Source organism: Paramisgurnus dabryanus, chromosome 6 (genome assembly GCF_030506205.2).
Source record: "Paramisgurnus dabryanus chromosome 6, PD_genome_1.1, whole genome shotgun sequence".
Lineage (NCBI taxonomy): Eukaryota > Metazoa > Chordata > Actinopteri > Cypriniformes > Cobitidae > Paramisgurnus > Paramisgurnus dabryanus.
This window is the reverse complement of record NC_133342.1, coordinates 33116134-33139060: the sequence shown is the minus strand read 5'-3', so window position 1 is coordinate 33139060 and position 22927 is coordinate 33116134. Positions and strand designations below refer to the sequence as shown.

Here is a 22927-nt window from a genome sequence, read left to right as displayed (position 1 = left end):
CGTCTCAATAAATGGAAGTATTTATTGCCAGCAATGTCATTCAGAGGGCGCATCTTAATTATTAACAACTTGGTTGCGTCCTCATTATGGCATAAATTGATGTGTGTTGACCCTCCTATTCATTTGATAACAAAGATTCAAGCTTTATTGGTTGATTTTTTTTGGGATAAGATGCACTGGGTCCCGCAGAGCATTTTATTTTTACCCAAAGAGAATGGTGGACATGGCTTAATACATCTACAAAGCAGATTAGCAACTTTTCGGTTGCAGTTTGCTCAAAGGTTGCTAATGGGTTCAAGTAGCTTAAAATGGTGTGCTGCTGCTTATGTGGTTTTACGTAAGACAGAAAGCTTGGGACTGGATAGAACTATTTTTCTAATGGACCCTTTGAAGTTGAGCATTTCTACCTTGCCAGTATTTTACAGGAACACTCTTAAAGTTTGGAGTCTTTTTGACTTTAAACAAACAGATAATTTGAAATCTCTCCATTGGCTCCTACAAGAACCGTTAATTCATGGATCACGTTTGGATTTATCTGAAAATGCTTATTTCCCGGGACTCAATAAGGCACTCATTGAAAATAAAATCATTACCTTGGGCCACTTATTGGATATATCCGGACCTGATTTTAAGAATGAAGAGGCGGTAGCCCAATGTTTGAAGATTAGATCAACCCGCTTAGTTGCACAGCTTCTGTCAAAGTGGCAGGCAGCACTCATGTCATCAGAAAGGTCTTTGCTGAAAGACTTTTGTGCTGGAATTGTGAAAAACAACCTTATGGACTCCTTTCCTGATTTGTTTATATCACTGGACTTGGTAGGTTTTTCTGGTGTTTTTTTGGACTCTGTTGATTTTGAGAATGTGGATTTTTTTTCTTGTGCTGGAAAAACACTTTATAAGCATTGTGTGATTGTTTTTAACAAAAAGGCTTTAAATATGAAAGTTGATACTCCTTGGCGTGCTTTTTTAAATTTGGATGCAGATATGAAACCTGAGTGGAGGGCATTGTACAAACCACCGTTGGCCAAAAAGATAGGTGATTTACAGTGGAGGGTGATACACGGTGCTATTGCTGTGAATACTTTTATTTCAATTCTGAATCCTGATGTTAATGTGGCTTGTCCTTTTTGTGCCGAGAGAGAGACCCTCTTTCATGTGTTTTTGCTTTGTTCCAGATTACAACCTTTGTTTGATCTGGTAGGGAATATTTTTGGCAGGTGCAAGGAAGTGTTCTCTCAGGAAGTTTTTATTCTAGGTTTTAAGTATGTGGCGAAAAGAAAATATCTATGCCAGATGCTAAACTTTGTCTTGGGCCAAGCAAAAATGGCAGTTTACATGAGTAGAAAAAAGAAAATTGAGCAAAATTTGAGTCAAGATATTAGTGTAATATTTTCAAACATGGTGCAATCAAGGATTTTGATTGATTTTAATTATTATAAGCTGGTGGACGATTTTGTCACTTTTGAAAACATTTGGTGTTGTGATGAGGCGTTATGTTGCCTAATTGAGGGGGATTTGGTTTTTACTTTTTCAGTGTGAATTTTTTATAAGTCACATTGGTGCTTATTGTATTTTAGTATTGTGATAATGTTTTTTGTATGTAATAAAGTGATGTTAAAATTCAAATTCTCTCTCTCTCTCTCTCTCTCTCTCTCTCTCTCTCTCTCTCTCTCTCTCTCTATCATTCAATAATTGAAGTGATGTGAACTTCACTCTCCCTCGCTTGCTCTCGCTGGATAATTGTTAAATGTACATTCTCTAAAACAATCTCATCACCATTACAATTAGTTGATTTAACAAAGCATTGTTTGAAGTAGGGCCATACTGACTAAACAAACCAAATTCACTTTATTTTTTTTTGTGATTTCTACTGCTCATTTTGATAATTTACAAGATTCTGCTGTTTTATTGAACATGTTTTGTCACCATCATGATGATCAGTGTTTCCTTTAGTTGGGTAATTTGACTCTTTGTTTTTATATTGTAGTGTGTGGTTGATGATGGTGTTTGTTAAAACCCATTAATTTTGCACCAAGTGTTTGTTACCAACGCAACTTACTTGTGGCTCACAGTATCACTGAAAAGTACTAGTGATGGGTCGTTCGCGAACGAGCCGGCTAAAGAGCTGATTCTTTGTAGTGAACGAGCAGAGCCGAATCTTCAGACGCAGGCAGGGAAGCCGGCTCTTCTAAGGGAGCCGAGCCAGAAGAGCCGAATCTACGAAAAGAGTCGGACTGCCATCACTAAAATGTAGAGCCGGAGCTTGAGCCGAAAGAGCCAGACTGCCCATCACTAAAAAGTACACATTAATTACATTGATGGTCAGAAGTGGTTGTATAATATAACTTTAACTACCCACACAGATAAAATATTATAAATTTTGTTAAAAAGTAAACTTCTATCTCAGTTTTGTTCGGAACTGCAACCAGCACACTTCAGTGCATACTGCTGCCTACTGTATCAAAAAAATGAAACCTCGGGCTGTAATCAAAAATGTTAAATCTATAATTTTTTTTGACACAGATGCAGAGATCAAGAATCAGCCCATAAATCACAATAATGGTGAGTTTTTTAAATGTTGCAGTGCATTGCACCAGCGTATTATAAAAACTCATGATTCCAGAGAGTGTCACCACTGTTGTGATTCATGGGCTGATTCTTGATGTCTGAATATGTGACAATAATATCTGGACTTTATATCTTATATAAACTCTGCCCAGTAGTGTACCTGACGTCCAAAAGGGGTCCTAGTCAGACATCCAGATACTATACCAGATCTGCACTTTGTATAGACATACAACTAAGGGCCAGGACCAACCGACCTAATTTAGACATGATCTGCATGACGGGGAGACGTCTCATGTTTGGTGGGTGCCTTCAATATTGTCATATTAAGCATACTTCTCAGTAGTGTATGTGTAATGAGTCATGTTTATTTAGGATGATATTCTGTGTTCTTTACTTTTTGAAAAAAAAAATACAGTTTCTAAAATCTTCTTGTTTGTACCTGTTGTTGATAACTAAGCTTCCTGGGGAGACATGAAAGATATACAGTACAACTGTATCCTTCCCTTGCACCTTAGAGGGGTGGAGCTAAGACACAAGCAAAAGAAACACGAATGCATAAATAAAATATATGAAGTTCCCATTAAGATGGAAAAGGAGGAGCTTTAAGAGAGAAAAACATTAAAATGTATTATGATCTCCGTTAAGTTTCTTATGTACAATCATGATGTTACTGTGTTGTCTGCTTCTGCTGTCAGTAATACAGGCTAAGAGGCCAGTTTTTTAAACACATATTTTATGATTATATTATAAATGCTGTATATGAACTATGATATTTTACTTTCTGATATTATGATATTAAGTAATTTTAAGATTTTTTTTTTGTTTTTGTTTATTATCTTATTTCTTATTAAAACATAATTCATAAAATGAATTAATAAATAGTTAATCAACTTATTTACAATATACATTTTGCAGACAAATGCCTTGCACAGAAAATAACACCATTGCAGGACACGACTGAGGGGGATTCAGTCACTCTCTCATGCAAATATGAAGGCAATGCACAGAGTTTGCAGTGGTATCGACAATATCCCGGATCCAGACCTGAATTTCTGCTCCATATTATTGAGGTATCAACAAGGAGTGTAACATTATGCAGATCCCCGTGACCCCAGACTGGAAGATGAACTGAATATGAAGGAAATGCAAGTGTATCTGGAGATATCATCTATTAAAGTCACAGACTCTGCTCTATATTACTGTGCCATGCAGCCCACATTGACAGGAAACACAACAACACTGTACATTTCATGAATAAATAAATTATACACTTTATATGGCCATCAGTGTATGACACAGAAATTACTTTTGAAATTTCAGATTGTTTTAATATTGAATCACTATTTCATTCACCGTTGAATAGAACTTATACTAAAATATTAGATATAAAAACAAGCAATATTTTGTATACTACCAATGCCTTCTTTATTTGTATTTACTTTTTTACAGTATTTACACTTTTTTTCATCTCTGAATTTGATTTCTATTTTACTAAAGTGTTTTTTTACAGACAACTGGATATGATACTTTAATGTAATTATTAAAATAATCCACATGAGGGCAGACTTCGCTTAAAAGTAAGTACACTGAATTCTTTGATGGGCATAAGGGGTGGAGAAGTAAGATGTGTAATAACTACATGTAGAAGTTAAAAGGTTTTGTTAAACTTACTTGCTTATTAGATCTTTGTCAGACATGATATTGCTGTTTATTATGTGGCTTATTTCTCTCTCTACAGGTGAGACAATGATTCAAATAAACACCATATAACAGATGTATTTGTTTAATTTGAATACATGTTAGCTGGTTGTGTTTCTGTTCAGTTCCTTTAGTATGTCCTCTAATTCACTACTCTTTCTATTAGGTGATGTCTCAAGTGAGGGAATAGCACCAATCTCTTCTGATAAATTAGTTTCAGAAGGTGATTCAGTTACTCTGTCCTGTAATTATAATGGATCGTTTGCTACAGATACTCTTCTGTGGTATCGACAGTACTCATCATCCAGACCCGAGTTTATGTTTCTGATCAATGAAGCTAATTTTAAGCAACCGGCTAATCCTGTAATTCCTGGAGTATCTGCTAAACTAAATGAAGAGAAAACCTGTGTGGATCTGGAGATCTCCAGCACTGCATTAACTGATTCTGCTCTGTACTACTGCGCCCTGCAGCCCACAGTGACAGAAGACACTAAAGAGCTGCACAAAAAATGGAACACTTAAACATTAAAGGGGTCATATTATGAGAGATTTTTAAGATGTAAAATAAATCTTTTGTGTCCCCAGAGTGTGTATGTGAAGTTTTAGCTCACAGATATTCCACAGATAATTTATTATAGCATGTGAAAATCGCAAATTTGTAGGCCTGAGCAAAAGTGTGCCGTTTTTGGGTGTGTCCTTTAAAATGCAAATGAGCCGATGAAATGCAAACACTGATCACAATGATGGTGGTTTGCTGTAATTGAAACTCAATTGTAGGGATGCACCGATACCACTTTTTTTGGAATACGAGTACTTGCATTTCAGTACTCACCGATACCGATACCGAGTACTTAATAAAAAACATGATTTAAATTTACAGGTAACAGCTTTAGTCATATAATTTAACAAAAAAACAAGGGACTAGTTTTCCAGTTTGTTGTAAACTCTGCCTCTTTGGACAACACAAGAGGCATTAACCCCTTACACGCCGCTCAAACATAGACATTTCTCAGACCGTGGTATCGATCCCTGGTATCGGGGGACTTTTGACGAGTACGAGTACTTTAGAAAATGTGGTATCGAGGCCGATACCCGATACCAGTATCGGTATCGGTGCATCCCTACTCAATTGTGTTGTCAAGTCCTTCTTTTCTCCCTCTTTCTCTCTGCACTAAATGGCAGTGCTGTGGTTGGATTGTGCAGATAAAGGGGGCAGTATTATTGTAATTCGCCTTGCTTCCTACCTCACAAAACAGGCGAAATCTGAACGACCTAATTTTTCACATGCTTGCAGAAAATGGCTTACTCAAATTAAGTTACTGGGTTGACCTTTATCACATTTTCTAGGTTGATAGAAGCACGGGTGACACAATTATAGCACGTAAACAGGAAAAAAAGTCTAATTTTCACGCTATGACCCCTTTAAAGCTGGTGCTGGTAGAATAAACATGTTTTGTTTTGCTTTTTTATTATTCAATAGAGATAAAATAGTGAAAGTAGCTAAAGGAAAATAAAAGAAAATAGCTAATTAAAGTAAATATTCATACAAAATGCATTTCTGTAGATTTTGAGTTTTAACAGACCTCTTATTGTCTCTTCACTAGTAACTGACTTGGGTTTCAGCAGAGAACATTATTGCTTTTTTAGTTACTCTAGAGCTTATTTTCCAAAAAAAAGTCTGTCCAACAAATTAGAATTTTGCTGATTAACCATAGCATTGAGAGATAATGCCATTATTCACAATATCTTTCTCAACAGGGCTGCTGAGAGAAATTAAAGGGGACATATCATGAAAATCTGACTTTGTTTCATGTTTAAGTGTTATAATTGTGTCCCCAGTGCTTCTATCAATCTAGAAAATGTGAAAAAGATCAACTCAGTAATATAGTTTTGGTAAACCATTCTCTGCAAGCATGTGAAAAAATATAATGTGCTGTGATTGGATAGTGCAGATAAAGGGTGCGATATTATTGTAATTCGCCTTGCTACCTACCTCACAAAACAGGCGAAATCTAAACAACCCAATTTTTCACATGCTTGCAAAAAATGGCTTACTCAAATTAAGTTACTGGGTTGATCACATTTTCTAGGTTGATAGAAGCACTGGGGACCCAATTATAGCACTTAAACATGAAAAAGTAAAATTTTCATGCTGTGACTCCTTTAAGTCAATGTGAAGACGTGTTGGGGCGTGTCTGGAGGTCCCGCGGCGTGGATGAGGCGTTTGGCGCGGCGCGGCGCGGAAGCCGCGTTTCCGCCTCAAAGGCGCGAATTTATCGTTGTGGTGCTTTTTGTGCATTTTGCATTTCACGCAAATTTGCAGCTGATGCCCGGGTTTAATTTTAACTTTGGCGGAATTTCGTGCTGCGTTTACCAATCAGGAGCCTGCTTGCTGCTGTGGCGCAGCCCCGCCCGGAGTCACTCATTCAACCAATGATTGTCCGTAAGCAGTCACCCAGAGCTATACGACAAAAGTTCTTATTTCTATTGAGGAGACAGGAATAAAAAGGACCTCGCTTGGAAGAGTGTCAGTGAGAACATTGGGCAACCTGGTAAGTTGTAATCCACATTTCACTTTTGAGTCACGTGACGTTTATTGACCCGCTCCGTTTATTTTCCCCTAAGGTTACCAAATACAAACGGGTAACTTTCTCGGTAAATGCACAATCAACATCAGTCATCTTGCAAACAGACAACATCATAGCACTTGCCCCTCCCACAAGAAGAGGAGATTGCCTCTGATGCGCGTCAAATGCTTGCTTTTTCCGTGCGTCTACTTCGCTCTACACGCGCGAATGCATTCAAACTGTTCAAGCGGCAAACTAGGCGATGTAGACGCGATTTTGACGCCTGAAACGCGGTTTGTGTAAACGCAGCATTAGAAAACTAAACTTCTGATTTCAGAACAACTATTTTATGCCACTGAAATAAAGTGTCCTTAACAAAAGTTAAAGACACTTGCATGTTTTGTCCAAAAACCCAGATAGCAATTTTGTTCCGGCCCAGCTCCGGCCCACACAACCAGTTTTCCTCGGCCCACATACAACGAAGAATGACGGCCCTACAGTGGCCCAGTTCTGGATTACAGACAATAGCCCATAACCGGCCCAGATCTGGGCCAGAACAAGCCCTGCACGCAAGCCTATGATGGCCCTTTTTCTGGGCATAGCCTTAGCGCACCATGCAGGTTTGCTCACTGGCGAAACGTTGGCCCCTTAGCACTGGCCCTGCATCCCCAGGAAGCCCTCATACAGCAAAACCTCAAGACTTAAATGAACACTGCTGGATGTATATATTGTCACAATCTTACAAAAGAGTGTTAAAAAGTAACACTGAAGCAGAATTAAAAGCTCTGTTATCCTTTTTCTCACCATCTCAGTCTGAAACCTAAAATTGCCTTTCTTGTAGAGTCATTTTCTTACTTACCGTTTAAATTTTGTTTCATTTGAAGTCACAATTATTGTGATTAGTGTTTGTTTTAGTTGGACTCTTGACCCTTGACTTGTGAACTAGCTTGTCCCTGGTGTTAACTTTGTGTTTGTACTGTAAAACACATTTGTTATTGTAAAAGTGCAATTATGTGGTGGTTGGTACATAATGGTTAATATCTTCCAGTGGTGGACAGTAACGAAGTAAATGTAATTCGTTACTGTACTTAAGTAGTTTTTTCGCGTATCTGTACTTTACTCAAGTACTTTTATTTTGGGAGACTTTTACTTTTACTTTACTACATTTTAAAGTCAAATATCTTACTTTTTACTCCACTACATTTTAAAAAATCGGTCGTTCCTTTTTATTTATCAGTGGATAAAAAACGTAACTGGGCAAACTAAAGCTGCACAAAAAAAATAAGATGCACACGTGATGCGTCAAACCACCAATCAGGGTACAGCATGCGCTTCGTTTTGAACTTGTTTTGGTTGCCGCGCTGTTTCACGTAAGCTACGCGAGTCACGCGAGTGCAGCAGCCAGCCAATGTATCGTTTGGAGAATGAAACTGCATTCAAAAACAACGGAGGAGATAACTGACCCGTCACAACAACAATGGCCTTATTTACGCGAGTTTTTTTAAGTCCTTGAATAAAAGAACGAGTCCTTCGTGTCTTCTCTGCCTGCCTTGAAACTGTGCTATTTTGTTTTAAAAGAATACTCTTTCAATCTAAGGAAACGCGTAGAGGTAAGCCATTTTTATTCTGGTTATATTTTTAAATGAGCAATCTTAACAGTAGCTTGCAGAAAACTGTTAATTGTGTTGTTAAAATATATACGACGTTATCATGAATGAACTTTAAGCTATGCATCCTGAAGCTATTTTTAGCCGTATAGTTAGCTGTTTCACTTAAGTTCATTGTATTTGAAGCTCAGTGTTCTGTTATTTTGAAATGACAATTAATCACTTTCAACACTGTTGTAAAATATAAATGACATTTTGATTAGCCATGCAGTGTATGATGCTTAAACAGGCAGGTGGATTGGAGTGCTCCCTATTAACTGAGATTGTTATTAATATTTTCAAAAGTTTTGCTTCCAAAATATATAAATACATTTAATTATGTATTACAATATACATATGACATGCTAAACCACATGAAACGTTTCTGAAATTATATTTTGTAAGGCTTGTTTTATTTGTCAAGGAAAGGGAGACTGATTTCTAGATAACGTTATGTATTTAATGTTTTGAAAACTATGCTTGTGAACCTGTGCTTAAGTCAAGTTTTTATTACACTTAAACTGATAAATTATTTAACAAATAAATCTTGAAATGAGACTTACTGCTCTCAAATCCTGTTATTTCATTTGATGCTAAAGGAAATTTTTTGTTTTTAAGGTTTTAGGCTTATGATGATTTTAATAGACATCTTTGTCTGATTTATTAATGTCCTTTTATTAATTGATTGGTTAGCCAAGAGAGTTATTTCACATAATTTGAGTTTTGTGACAAAAATGATACGGCCATAATAAATCACAGTACTTTTGTACTTTAGTACATTTTGAGGTAGATACTTTTGTACTTTTACTCAAGTAAAAATGTTAAGCAAGTACTTCTACTTTTACTTGAGTAATATTTTACCCTGGGTATCTTTACTTTTACTCAATTACACGATTTGTGTAATTCGTCCACCACTGATATCTTCATCTAATTAATTAACTGATCACAAGTTTCTTAATTGTTAATCACGTATATGAGATCCAGCACTTTCACCACAGTTTGTCATTAAGTAGTTTTAGAATCTTTGGACAAAAATAAACCACTTAATATTTGTGAGGTAGAAACATCAAGAATCAGAGTATGAATCTCAACCATGGTGACAAAAAAAATAGTAAAAAGTTCATTATTTATTCATGCTGCAGTGCTTCTGGGAGTCCTGGATGAGATTTGTAATTTGTTGATACCCAGCATGCATTGCAGCATGAAGCTTTTCAATTTATTGTCACCATTGTTGTGACTCATACTCTGATTCTTGATGTTTGTGTGTCTACATAACACTCCAGTTAATTTTACACAACAGTGTTTCAAAATTATTCTGAATAACAACAAACTGCAATGAGAGAGTTGGGTCTCATACTGTAGTATCACATTATTGTCAGAGAAAGATGCTTCTGGTAAGTGTTCAAACATACAATTAATACATAAGCTTTCTAGATGATGATGTTTAGACTTTATGTACAGTATTAACCAACATCAAAGAATTGCTCTATAGTCTTTTCCCTGCCGTAACAAGCATGTGTTAAAGGTTCACAAATTGCTTTTTTCTGGATTTTCATCACATAATTCATTCTGTAGAAGCATATAGCCCAGATTTGTCTCCTTATCAGTTAGTGCTTTATATTGCACCACAACTATTCAGTATTTAGGCTAAACTTAAGAAATCACATCTGCAGACAATGGCATATCACTCTCTTGCCCGCCTGCATAGTGTTCCAAGACTGTAGCGACACGTGGAAACAGCTGCAGAACCATAGCGCCAAGCAGTTTCAGACCAGCAGTGCCAGACTCACAGGACGGGCGTGATGGGCCGAGCATATATTGTCTTGAAAAGTCACGCCACCTAGTTTTAAAGTGCAATTTCCTTTATTTCAAGTGAGACAACATACTTGTTATTCATCATTATACCTTATGCACATATGAATTGAAGACCATTTTTCAGTTCATGCATAATGATGTACAGTAAGCATTTTCAAACATTAATACAATACAATACAATACAATACAATACAATACAATACAATACAATTCAACTTTATTGTCAACCGTGGTTGAAATTTGTCTTTGACCAGCAAAACCAGACACTCATACAAACACATAATACAAAACACAGACATAACACAATATAAAATCACATACCTTTTTGATTAATAAAACCGATTGCAGAGGATACAAAGGATCTTTTGTAAATATTTGTCTTTGCTCTAGGCATTAAAAATCGTCTCCCAGAAGGCAGTAAAACAAACTGATCACACAGAGGATGAGTTTGGTCTTTTGATATACTCTCCGCTTTCAAATCTTGCGTGAAATGTATTGTTGACAGATAAAAACTCTTAAAAGTAAACCAATTAATTAGATTATGATTGTTACCATTATATACCAACCACCCACAGAATTGCAACTTTATTGTAAATAACTTTACACTACCATAACAAATGTGTTTTATACACACAAAGTAAGGCAACCACGGAACTTCTTATAAATAAGTCAAGGGTTCAACTAAAACAAACACAAATCACAATAATGGTGACTTAAAATTAAACAAAGCATCAACATCTAAACCTAATAAGTGAATTTTGCTTTCTACAGCAATATTTTTACTGTTTTCAGGAATAATGTTTTATAAAATAATAAAATGCAATGTTTCTCTATCATTTACATAACAAGCAAACAAGTCAATATAAAAACAGTTGATATTTAAAACATTTTTGGGAACTTTCAGGGAACGTTCTTAGAACTTTTTTCTGTTAGCTGGGTATATGAATCACTTCAGACTCACACCCACATGAGCCAGTGCTTACTGTGCAATATCTTTGCCAAAACCGGCCCGGATAAGTTTTAAAAGAACTGGGCCACATTTGCTACATCATATGTGGGCCACTTTAGACACACACCCACATGAGCCGGTGCTTACTTTGCCATATCTTTGCCAAAACTGGCCCAGACCTATTTGTAATGGTGACTTTAAATGAAACAGACAACATCTAATCCTAAATTAAGAAAATAACTCTACAAGTAAGATCTAAAATGCAATTTCAGTTTTCAAACAGAGATGGTGATAGAGAGAATAAAGTCACAGATTGTAGCTTTTAATTCTCTCCGGTGTTAGTTTTTTAACACTCTGGAGAGTGGACCTATATAAACACTGAGTAGTGTTAATTTAACTCCCGGGATTTTGCAGTGTAATGTTTGTAAGGGGTTAGAAAACATGTTGGACCACACCTGCATGTATTGTGATTTTGGACAGGCAAGGAAATAAACAGCATAAATACTACACTTGTGTGTTAATGTTTGCTTGGTAGCATTAACCGTATGCAGTAAGTCCTTCTCAAATTCAGTTTCAGTATTTATGGTCTGCAGCTTAAAGGGGAGGAGTTTGCTTATGACATCCTCTGCTTGACAAGAGATGAAGGCAAATTGTTTAGCTGAACAGCAGTTTGTGTTTAAACTAAACCAGTCATCATCCTGCTTATCATAAAATGTTGCTCTTTTTAACTGCTTTGACTTGTTCTCTTGTATGTAAGTCTTTCTTTTCAAATATAGTTTTTATTTGTCTTCTCTTTTATTTTGTCCCGTTGAGACAAATAAACGTGACATGATGCTAATTTTGTATATATATTTAAGTTCATGGCATTTAATTATTTGTGATTCTTTTGAAGGTGTCACGTTTGCGGATGTCATCACACCAGTTGACAGCGAGGTTTATGGGACAAAGGAGGAAACTTTAACTCTGTCCTGTGATTACTCCTCAGCAACCACACTACAGTGGTATCGCCAATATCCCAGATCAGCTCCTGAATTTCTGTTACTCATTCTGCATGCTACTGGAAAAGTTTCACAAATGTCAGATATTGTGAATCTAGATCCTCGATTCTCTGGAAAATTGAATGAAAAGAAAACTCAAGTGCATCTGGAGATCTCATCTGTTAAAGTCACAGACTCTGCTCTGTATTACTGTGCCATGGTGCCCACAGTGACAGGAAGCACAACAACACTATACAATATACATTAGAAAAGACAGCGCAGTAGGAACGTTTCAGAGCAAATGTAATTTTGATGTGCTTTAACAGTTTGCACCTGCATTCTTTTTGTAAAAAAATGTGATAAAGGGCACATTGATTTAACATGTGAAAGATTCTTCAGGCAAAATTTTCTTACACATTAGTCACATACCTAAACAGTCATAAGTAAGGTATTTGCATAACACATGCATATAAAAAATACCAGCAAATCAAGAAAACACCTTCATCAGTTTTAAAACACATGTGCTGCAGATACTCGCAACACAAACATATACAGAAACACGTTGCAAATCCTGGCAATACAAACAAATACAAAAACGCGTTGCTTATCTACACAACACAAACAAATACAAAACATGTTGCAAATCCTCACAATACAATCAAATACAGAAACGCGTTGCAAATCCTCACAATTAAAACAAATACAAAAACGCGTTGCTAATCTACACAACACAAACAAATACAAAACATGTTGCAAATCCTCACAATACAATCAAATACAGAAACATGTTGCAAATCCTCACAATAAAAACAAATACAAAAATGCGTTGCAAATCCTCACAACACAAACAAAAACAGAAACGCTTCCACAAAACATAAACAAATACAAAAACATGTTGCAAATCCTCATAATACAAACAAATACAAAAACATGTTGTAAATCATCAAACACAAACAAATTCAGAAGCGCCCTGCAAGCAGAACAAACAACAACAAAGGTGTTTCTGGGGGATTGCAAAAAGAGATGCACCTGTCTGGGAAATGTTTCTGTTAACTTATCATTCATCTGTGGACTTTAAGTATTGATAAATGTACGTTTCAGCTATACATAAACTCCACAGACAAATAATAAGTGAACATAAAAATGGCTGCATAAGTCACCCAGATAGCATGCAAACCATTGAAACAATGTTAAAGGGGCCATGGCATGCGCATGTGTAGATAGGAGTTTTCCTTACTCAAACATGTTCTGAGGGCAGAAAGAATATGATTGGTTCACAAAAACGACCAATCAAAATGCTCGATACTGGTTAAACCCTCAGCGGAGCCTTCAAGGCAGCTTCTGCAGTGAAGCAGTTCGAGCTCACCGTTGGTCAGATGAGTAGCGCAGATATGCTAAGATAGGAATGAGACGGTTTTTGAATTCAGCTTGAAACATTTCGAGCATTTATGGCACGACTTTCTTTTCTGTGCCAGTTTCATGTATTGGTTATTCATTTTTTTTTCTTTTTTTCAAACCATTGTCGATTGGGATTGGGGTTAGATTTGTGGTTTTCATCACATTTTCAAAAATAAAGTTGGGTTTGGATTAGAATGGCATTGTTTATACGTTTATTAGTCAAATATTCAAATTGTTCTTGCTTGGGGTTGGGTTAGGGTGAGGATGTCATTTTATGTTACAGAAAGTTGTTCTAACCCCAATCCCAATCAAAAATGGTAAGAAAACAGGAAAAATAATTGAATAACCAATACGTGAAACTGGCAAGAAAAAGAAAGTCGTACCACGGACACGTGAAAACGTGTCACTTAAATACTTGAAACGTTTCGAGCTGAATTGAAAAACTGTCTCATTCCTATTTTACCATATCTGCGCTACTCATCTGACCAACGGTGAGCTCGAACTGCTTCACTGCAGAAGCTGTCTTGAAGGCTCCGCTGAGGGCTTAAACCAGTAACGAGCATTTTGATTGGTCGTTTTTGTGAACCAATCATAGTCTTTCTGCCCTCAGAACAGGTTTGAGTAAGGAAACGTGCTGAAAGTGTTAGCATTGCCACTTTGTAGGTGTGAGCAAAAATAGGTCATTGAAATTTGGCTTTCATTATGATGTCATAAGGATATCTTATTATAATAATACCGCCCCCTTAATCTGCACTATCCAACCACTGCACTGCTATTTAGTGCAGAGAGAAAGAGAGAGAAAAGAAGGACTTGACAGCACAATTGAGTTTGAATTACAACAAACCACCATCATTGTGATCAGTGTTTGCCTTTCATTAGCTCATTTGAATTTTAAAAAACACCCCCAAAACGACACATTCTTGCTCAAACCTACAAAGTGGCAACGCTAACATTTTCATGCTATGACCCCTTTAACATTGACAAATCAATGATTTTTAATCTTGTTTCAATGGTTGCATGCTATCTGGGTCATCAAGCCTGAGATATTTAAACTGAGCATTACATAAAAATAGCATTACTTTCCAGAAAGCTTGTCAGATTCTACAGGCATGTAACTATTTTTATTTTTTGTAAAACATAACTCCCCTTCAGCAAAATGTCTTTCTTTCTCTTTTATCTGTTTTTTTTTTTTTTTTTTTTTGCTTTTTGGACAGATTATTTCTGGATACAATGATGTTTTATCTATATTACTGTCAATTGTTTCAATAAAGAATTGATTATTACATTTGCAAGCCATAAGTATATTACAATAAATTACAATTAACTAAGAATAACACTTATAATTGTTAATATTCTGAAATGAGACAGTTTTAAATAAATATGCAGCCTACAAATAAGACCTCAGGAGGGCACTCTTTTGTTTGAGGAACAGTTTTCAACATTTCCCAGAACGGTGCATCACTTTTTGTGTCCCCTTTTTCCATTGTCCTTTGTCCTGCTTGCAACATAAACAAACACATTTCTGTAATTGTTTGCATTGTGAGGATTTCTGTTGCAATACATTTCTGTGTTTGTTTGTTTTGTGAATATCTTCAGGGCATGTGTTGTCAAGCTGATGAAGATGTTTGCTTGATTTACATTTACCTTACACCACATTTATGCATTTGGCAGATGTTTTTATCCAAAGCAACTTGCAGTTTATTTGAAGGTACACATTTTACATCAGTATGTGTGTTCAAACCCATGGCCTTTTGCGATGCTAAGACAATGCTCTATCTGCAGGAGCACGGTACATTGGCCTGGGCAATTTTTCTGTATGTTTATGTCACGTAGTGACTTAAGAGCGGAACCTAAAATGGCGAAGAATAGCACCGACACTGAAACCGAAACCGACAATGAACTTGCAAAACGAGTGTTTGGTGGACAAGGCTAATGGCCAAAACGACGTAGCCTTCAAGGAAGTGTGAAGTCAATTGGAAGAAGCCACTGTATGAAATGCCCGATCCAGTGTACCTCTCTGTTTACTCACCTGTACGCCCAAAGCTAATAGCTAGTGTACCGCTCTGTATACTCACCTGTACGCCCAAAGCTAAGAGCTAGTGTACCGCCCTGTATACTCACATGTACACCCAAAGCCAGTGTACCGCCCTGTATACTCACCTGTATGCCCAAAGCTAAGAGCTAGTGTACCGCCCTGTATACTCACCTGCACGCCCCAGGGCTAAGAGCCCAGTGAACCTTCCTGGATACTCACCTGTACGCCCCAAGCCAATAGCCCAGAGTACCTAAATGCCCCCCCCCCTCCCCGGCTATAAGAGGCCAAGGGACGAAGGCCAGAGGACTGAAACCTTTTTTTCAGGTATTTAAATCCCCCTAAGTGTTTTTAGTATTAAATAAAACTTGTTAAATTTTATCTTCTTTGTCTGTCTGGTCATTGGGGTGTTTTGGGACCTCCTCGGGGTGGAGATAGGAGGAGCGTGACCCGCGACAGGGGCGGTCCGCTCCTACCTGTGACATTAATGATTTTTTTAGTTTCTTAATAAAGATACTTAGCTTGATGATAAATCTATAATATAATCTATAAACAATTTTTATAATTTCTTTGAATTTTTTATGTAATAAGGCATCAAATATTATTATGATGATACTGTTTATTCCTTAAATAATCACAATTATGTGTAAGAAAACAAAATTCACTTTTAGAAAAGTAATTGATTTGATGTGATTGTATTAGGGTGTACAGATTTTTCACATTGAGATGAATATGAGAGGTGCAGAGTTTATGAGTGTTTCCCCAATTCCTTTATGTAGGAGGGGAGGAGTTACATCACACATGAGTCTTGTGCTTAGATTGAGATTATAGATCAGTTTGCCATTCACTGTGTGTGAGTTCTGGCTCATCATGTTCTTCTTTACTATACTGCTGTTTACAGCACTTAAAGGTAAGTGTATTTATTATTAAATACCAAATGCAGGGCTATGATACTTCGGTCACTGAAATTGTAAGAACAGGATTTCTTAATCTTTGTTATACTGTAAATACATGTTTTGTCTTTGGCTGTTTAATGTTTGCAGGTAAAAGTTTTGCAGATGTTATCACATCAAGAAGAGATCATGTGTCCGCCACTGTCGGTGACAAAGTTACTCTCTCTTGTAACTTCAGCAGCAGTGGTTATGTGTCAAGTCTTCATTGGTATCGTCAGTTTTTGGGTTCAGTGCCTCAGTTCCTCATACTGGAGTACTCAGGGAATGTAGTGACGGCTAATCCTCCCATCCAAGGGATTTCCATTAAACACAGGAAAGAAGCTCAGGTGGTGGATCTGGAGATCTCATCTGTTAAAGTCACAGACTCTGCTCTGTATTACTGCGCCCTGCAGCCCACAGTGACAGAAAACCCATAAACACTGTACAAAAACCTGACCGCAAATTATTAAAGAGAAATTTGCATTACACATGTACTTTACATCATACATTACGTTTATTACTGATGTTTTCCACAATTCTAAAATCATCAAAATAATTTAATGTCAGAGTCAACTGCAATGCAAAAATTATATTTTATTATTTTTTTATTATTAAACCTTTATTTTACCAGGAAAAATCCCTCTTTCTCTCTGCACTAAACTGCAGTGCTGTGGTTGGATAGTGCAAATTAATGGGGCGGTATTACTGTAATGCGCCTTGCTACCTACCTCACAAAACAGGCCAAATCTGAACGACCTAATTTTTCACATGCTTGCAGAAAATGGCTTACTCAAATTAAGTTACTGGGTTGATCTTTATCACATTTTCTAGGTTGATAGAAGCACTGGGGACCCAATTATAGCACTTAAACATGGAAAAAGTCTCATTTTCATGCCATGGCCCCTTTAAACATGAAAAAGTCACATTTTCACGCTATGACCCCTTTAACTCAACAGACACAATGCCTGCCCTGCTGTGGTACAGACAAACAGGCGGTTACCTCCAGAATATATTTTAGTGAGACATAAATTTGTAAATGGAAGTAATGCCAAAGAGTTTCCTAAAACAAGATTTCAATCTCAGATGGATTCTGCTATGAGAAGAGTTACACTGACTGTCCTGAACCTTCAATCGTCTGACTCTTCTGTGTATTTCTGTGCTTTGAGGTACATTGTGACAGTAGGATATTGAATACACATTTCTGTTAATGAAAACTATTATGAAATTAGCGTTTAGAAGGAACTATCACAGTTTACAAGTAAGAGTTGAATACAAACAGTTTTGTTTTTTTAATGCCACTTTATTTCACCTTTTAAGGACCACACAGACACACAAACAACCCAAATAGCATGCAACCATTGAAACAATTAAAAATCATTGATTTGTCAATGTTAATACCATTGAATCAATATCACGTTTGCACCCTCTATTAATATTGAAAAAATATTGAAATTTCAACAAATCACCATTATTGTGATCAGTGTTTGCTTTAGTTGGGCCCTTTACTCTTGTGTTGTAATGGTAAGTTTTCTTTGGCTGCTAAAGCAGTGTTATAAAATATTAGTAATGGGTCGTTCGCAAACGAGATGGCTTAAGAGCTGATTCTTTGTAGCGAACGAGCAGAGCCGAATCTTCAGACGCAGGCAGGGGAGCCGGCTCTTCTAAGGGAGCCAAGCCAGAAGAGCCGAATCTATGAAAAGAGCCGGACTGCCATCACTAAAATGTAGAGCCAGAGCTTGAGCCGAAAGAGCCGAATCAATGGAAAGAGCCGGACTGCCCATCACTATAAAATACATCCGCTATTGCAAAGAAAACAAAGATTTAATGTTATTAAGTAGTTTAATTCTTGAAGATGTATCTAAATAATATTAATGAAATACTGTTAAAGTTGTGCAAGAAATGGATGTTACAGTACTAGTTGGAAACGGTGTCAGGTTTGTTATCTTGAGGATTACAAAAACACATTTAAAAAGTTAAATTAATGAATCTATCTCTGACATCATGAATCTGTCTATGAATCTCATCAATGGTGACGATCAACAAAAGAAAGCTTCATGCTGCAATGCATGCTGGGTAACATCGTAGTACTAAACTAATGTATAACTCCCAGCATGCATTGCAGTTGATCATTTTATCTGAATTTGTTTGATGATTGTCACCATTGTTGAGATTTGTAGGATGAGTAATGATGTCTGAATGTGTCAATTTATTTCTGTTTGTCTTATTACAGTGTGTTCACAAATCAAAACAATTATAATTGTCAGAAATTGATCAACATAATCTTGTAAAGCAGCTTAATTTTATATCATCTTGACACCTTCACAAAAAGCAATCAGTTTCAAATTAACTTTAAAACACATATTTTTTTCCAATGCAGATGAGTTTCTACACAAATACATACAAACACACACAAAAAAAGAAAAGAATGACTTAACTTAGTGAATGACAAGAGTCAAGGACCCAACTAAAGCAAACACTGATCACAATAGTGGTGGTTTGTTGAAATTTCAATATTTTTCAATATTAATGGAGGGTGCAAACCTGATATTGATCCAATGCAGTTAACATTGACAAATCAACAGTTTTTTAACATTGTTTCAATGGTTTGCATGCTCTCTGGGAACCTAATGATGATACCAATCATAGACCAGTAACACACAAACACTGAATCTGTCCATGTCCAATCAATAATAACAAATCTGTTCATGTATCCCAAAGGTTTCATTTGCTGTAATCTGAAAAAAAATGATTAATTCAATTTACTTATTTTTTTAAGGTAAGTGGTTGCAATCAATTTATTTAAGCTACATTCAAACAAAAGTTTTTTATTTTATTTTTCTATTTTTATGTAGCTTAAATAAATTGATTGCAACCACTTCCCTTAAAAAAAAGTAGTAAATTGAAATAATCATTTTTTTCAGTGTAGACAAAATACTGTATTTAGACATAATTTCAAGCTTAAATCCACTGCATCATAAAGGTTTTAAAGAGCCCCAAATGAGTTTACCATACAATGGGTCTATATGGTGGCACCTGCAGGAAGCAACGCTGCACTGTGATTGGCTGTTGAAAGAAGCCGTTGAGTCTCAGTTTGTTTAGTGTGACTTCTAAACCATCATTCTACACAATGTATATCTGTGTGTTACTGGTTTTAATGGGATTCATGGGTAAGAAATAAATTATATACAGTGTTTCTTTATATAATATACTTTTAGGAGTACATATCTGGTGCTGTCTTGGATCTTTAAAATTGTTAAACATGTTGCAAAATAATTATAAAATATAATGTTTTTTTTCTCAGGTTCCAGTATAGCAGACAGTATTACTCCGTTATCTACTGTTGTCCACGCAAATGAGGGTGACAGAGTTATTCTCTCATGTAACTATCATTACACTGTATCAATGAATAATCTACAGTGGTATCTGCAATATCCCAACTCTGAGCCGGAGTTCCTCGTTCTTATCATGGAGTCAGGACAAATCCAGACCGCTACACCTCCTCATCCTCGAGTGAAAGCTTCAGTTTTAAAAGAAAACAAGATGGTAAATCTGGAAATCTTCCCTGCAGATGTGAAGGACTCAACAGTGTATTACTGCGCACTGCAGCCCACAATGACAGGAAATGAATGAACACCATACAAAAACCTGCTTTCAGCTAGATGAAGAACAACATATTTAAGATTTTAAACAACTAGAATGGTGACCATAGTCATAATTTAAATGAACTGAATTTTAACATTTTATTTATTTATTTTGTGTCATGTAGTAGCTAAACACATCAAAATGAGGCAACACTTTTTATATGAGAACAGACTGAAACATCACAATTTAAGTTTAAAGCAGCATCATGGACTCTACTAAAGTTTATTCCTTAAAAAATTATAAACATTAATGTTGAAAAACATAATAGTAATGCTTGGCAATTTAGTTAAAATAAAAGCCTGATGTTTGACTTTGTTATAAGTGATAATATATGAATTGTCCTATACATTTTTGTTTGCAAATAATTGGCTGTGAAATGTGTGGTGGAATTGAAATGATTTCTGCTCTGTTTTCACAATGCATATAAATTCAGCTTGTGTTGTCTGTGAAGTGACAGTGACTTGCATATAAATAAATTATACAGACAGTTGGATTAAACTGCTTGCTAAAACCAGAAAAGTCTAGCTTTAGGCTAAGGTTTTTGGCAGTAATGTTTCCTAGTACTAAACTCTATTCATGCAAATGAAAATAAGTGGGGCACACTATTTAAATAATTAGTATTGCATAAGATGAAATCATGAATGAATCATTTCCTGTTTTCTTACATTAACAGCCAATCACAAGACTCAAGAGAAATACTGTAGAGAAATACCCCAGATGCCGGTGAACTGAAACCCACAACAGATCTGTAGGTTCAGGATGTGGATATTAATACTATTGATTCTCATTGCTGCATCAGGTATCTAAACAATTTAAAATATATATATATATATTTTTATGGAAGACAATATTTGACAAAGAAAGCCACCTATTACTGTTTGCTTCTTTTGCAGTTTCTTATGGCGATCGAATTGAACCTGTTGAAGCTGTTGTTGTCAGAAATGAAAACAACCGTGTGACTTTGAGCTGCTCATATAATACAAACAGTGATGTTATTGATCTTTACTGGTACAGACAATATCCCAACAGTGAACCTCAGTATTTACTGTATAAAGGTGCCCGATCAAGAGATGGGCAAGAACACATAGGAAATTCTGATTTTGACTCCTCTACATCCAGAGAATCCACAGAACTGATCATTAAAAAAACTGCTCTGAAAGATTCAGCTCTTTATTACTGTGCACTTTGGATAGACACGGTGATACAAACTTTGTAAGAAGCTGTACAAAAACTCACTCAAAATATTCACTTTAATCACAAAAACATCAAAGCATCAGCCAAACCAAACCGTATTATCTGCCAAAACCGTGTTTATATTACTGCACAGTTTGAGGAAACACCTGCAAATGATACAGTCACCAAAACCAAGCCTTTGATTTAATAAAGCTAAATTTCCACTATAATTGCAGTGTGGTGTTTAAATGAAAAACATTTACAAATCCAGATATTGCTGTGAGTTTTTTAAATCCTGAATATCCAGAAAAAAGTATCAAGAAAGATTTTCTTGTATGATGCAGACACAGAATAAGATAATTATCATTCAAACTCCACATCGTGTTTATGCATAATATTTAGTATGTAACAGTTTTTGAGGTTTTTACTGAATACTTTAAGCTTGGTTTGTTATGTCCTTTATAGTCTATCTTCTTGAGATTGAACTAATATTATCTTAAAGCATTTAATGCCTTTAAATGGAAAGATTTTTGTCAAGGGATCATAAACTTATGACGGATAGTGAACGTAAAAAGGGTTACTTGGATCTAACTCAATAAAATTAAGGCAACATTTTCCAACTACTTTTTGCAAGTTTATTGACCTAAATTATATTTTACACAGACTTAATCAAAATAGATCACATTTAAATAATTAAAAAATGCTAGTTTATGTCTTCTGATTTATTAACTAATTTATTATTATTACATAACCACAATAACTTATCCGTGAGACAAGAGCACGAAATGTTTATTCAATCAACACGCCAACTCAGTTTCGCTTGGGTAGTTTTAAAGCGCAACATATTTCAGTATGCAGTCTATGCACAAGCACCAGTCTTCTTAACAATGGTAACAACAAAACTCAAAAGAAGAAACAGAAACTCTTCCAAATCTCGAAGATAAATGAACATTAATCACTAACAAGTCTTTCTTTTTCGTTAAAAAACATGAAATAGAGTTTAAATTCAAATTATACTCTCCAAATGCAGTCACATGGAAAGCATGCTGGGAATTACGAGTCCATATGTTTAATAATAAAATCATTAGTTTCAACACAAAATAATTAAGTTAATTTCCTTCTTAAAAATTAAAGTGGATTATACATGATAAAATGAAGTTGAATGATGTGTTCATTTAGGATTACTCAAATTATTCAAATTATTATGTTATTTGATAAAAAATATAAAAAATAAGAATTCAAAAAGGTTAACACAGTTCACTCATTTCATTTTTGTTAAATCTACTAAGGCACAGGAACACTTTTTACAGTGTGTATCTCAAAGTAAAGCATTTATCTTTTTTGCAAGCTCATCATACTGTACATTTTTAAAGACACATTTTCCGTTGTGAGCCAAAGAGGAGTATCATTATTTATTAATTAAATTTAATTAAATGCATGTCATACACTGAAAAAAGGTTTGTTAAAAGATAAATTAACTAAAAAAGAAAGTTACCAGGTTGCCCTTAAATTTTAAGTTGAACCAACAAA

General features: G+C 35.7%; 1 pseudogene and 2 gene segments (V, D, J or C); all 3 read left to right on the top strand.

Moving 5' to 3' along the window:
• The first annotated feature begins 3229 nt into the window (after positions 1-3229).
• Positions 3230-4788, top strand: LOC135767292 (immunoglobulin alpha-2 heavy chain-like; annotated as a pseudogene).
• An 11732-nt stretch (positions 4789-16520) lies between these two features.
• Positions 16521-17019, top strand: LOC135767291 (T cell receptor alpha variable 9-2-like). The segment is given in 2 exon segments: positions 16521-16560; positions 16694-17019. Coding segments are annotated over 2 exon segments (366 nt in total).
• A 2726-nt stretch (positions 17020-19745) lies between these two features.
• LOC141282351 (T cell receptor alpha variable 18-like) lies at positions 19746-20212 on the top strand. The segment is given in 2 exon segments: positions 19746-19749; positions 19884-20212. Coding segments are annotated over 2 exon segments (333 nt in total).
• The last annotated feature ends 2715 nt before the right edge of the window (positions 20213-22927 follow it).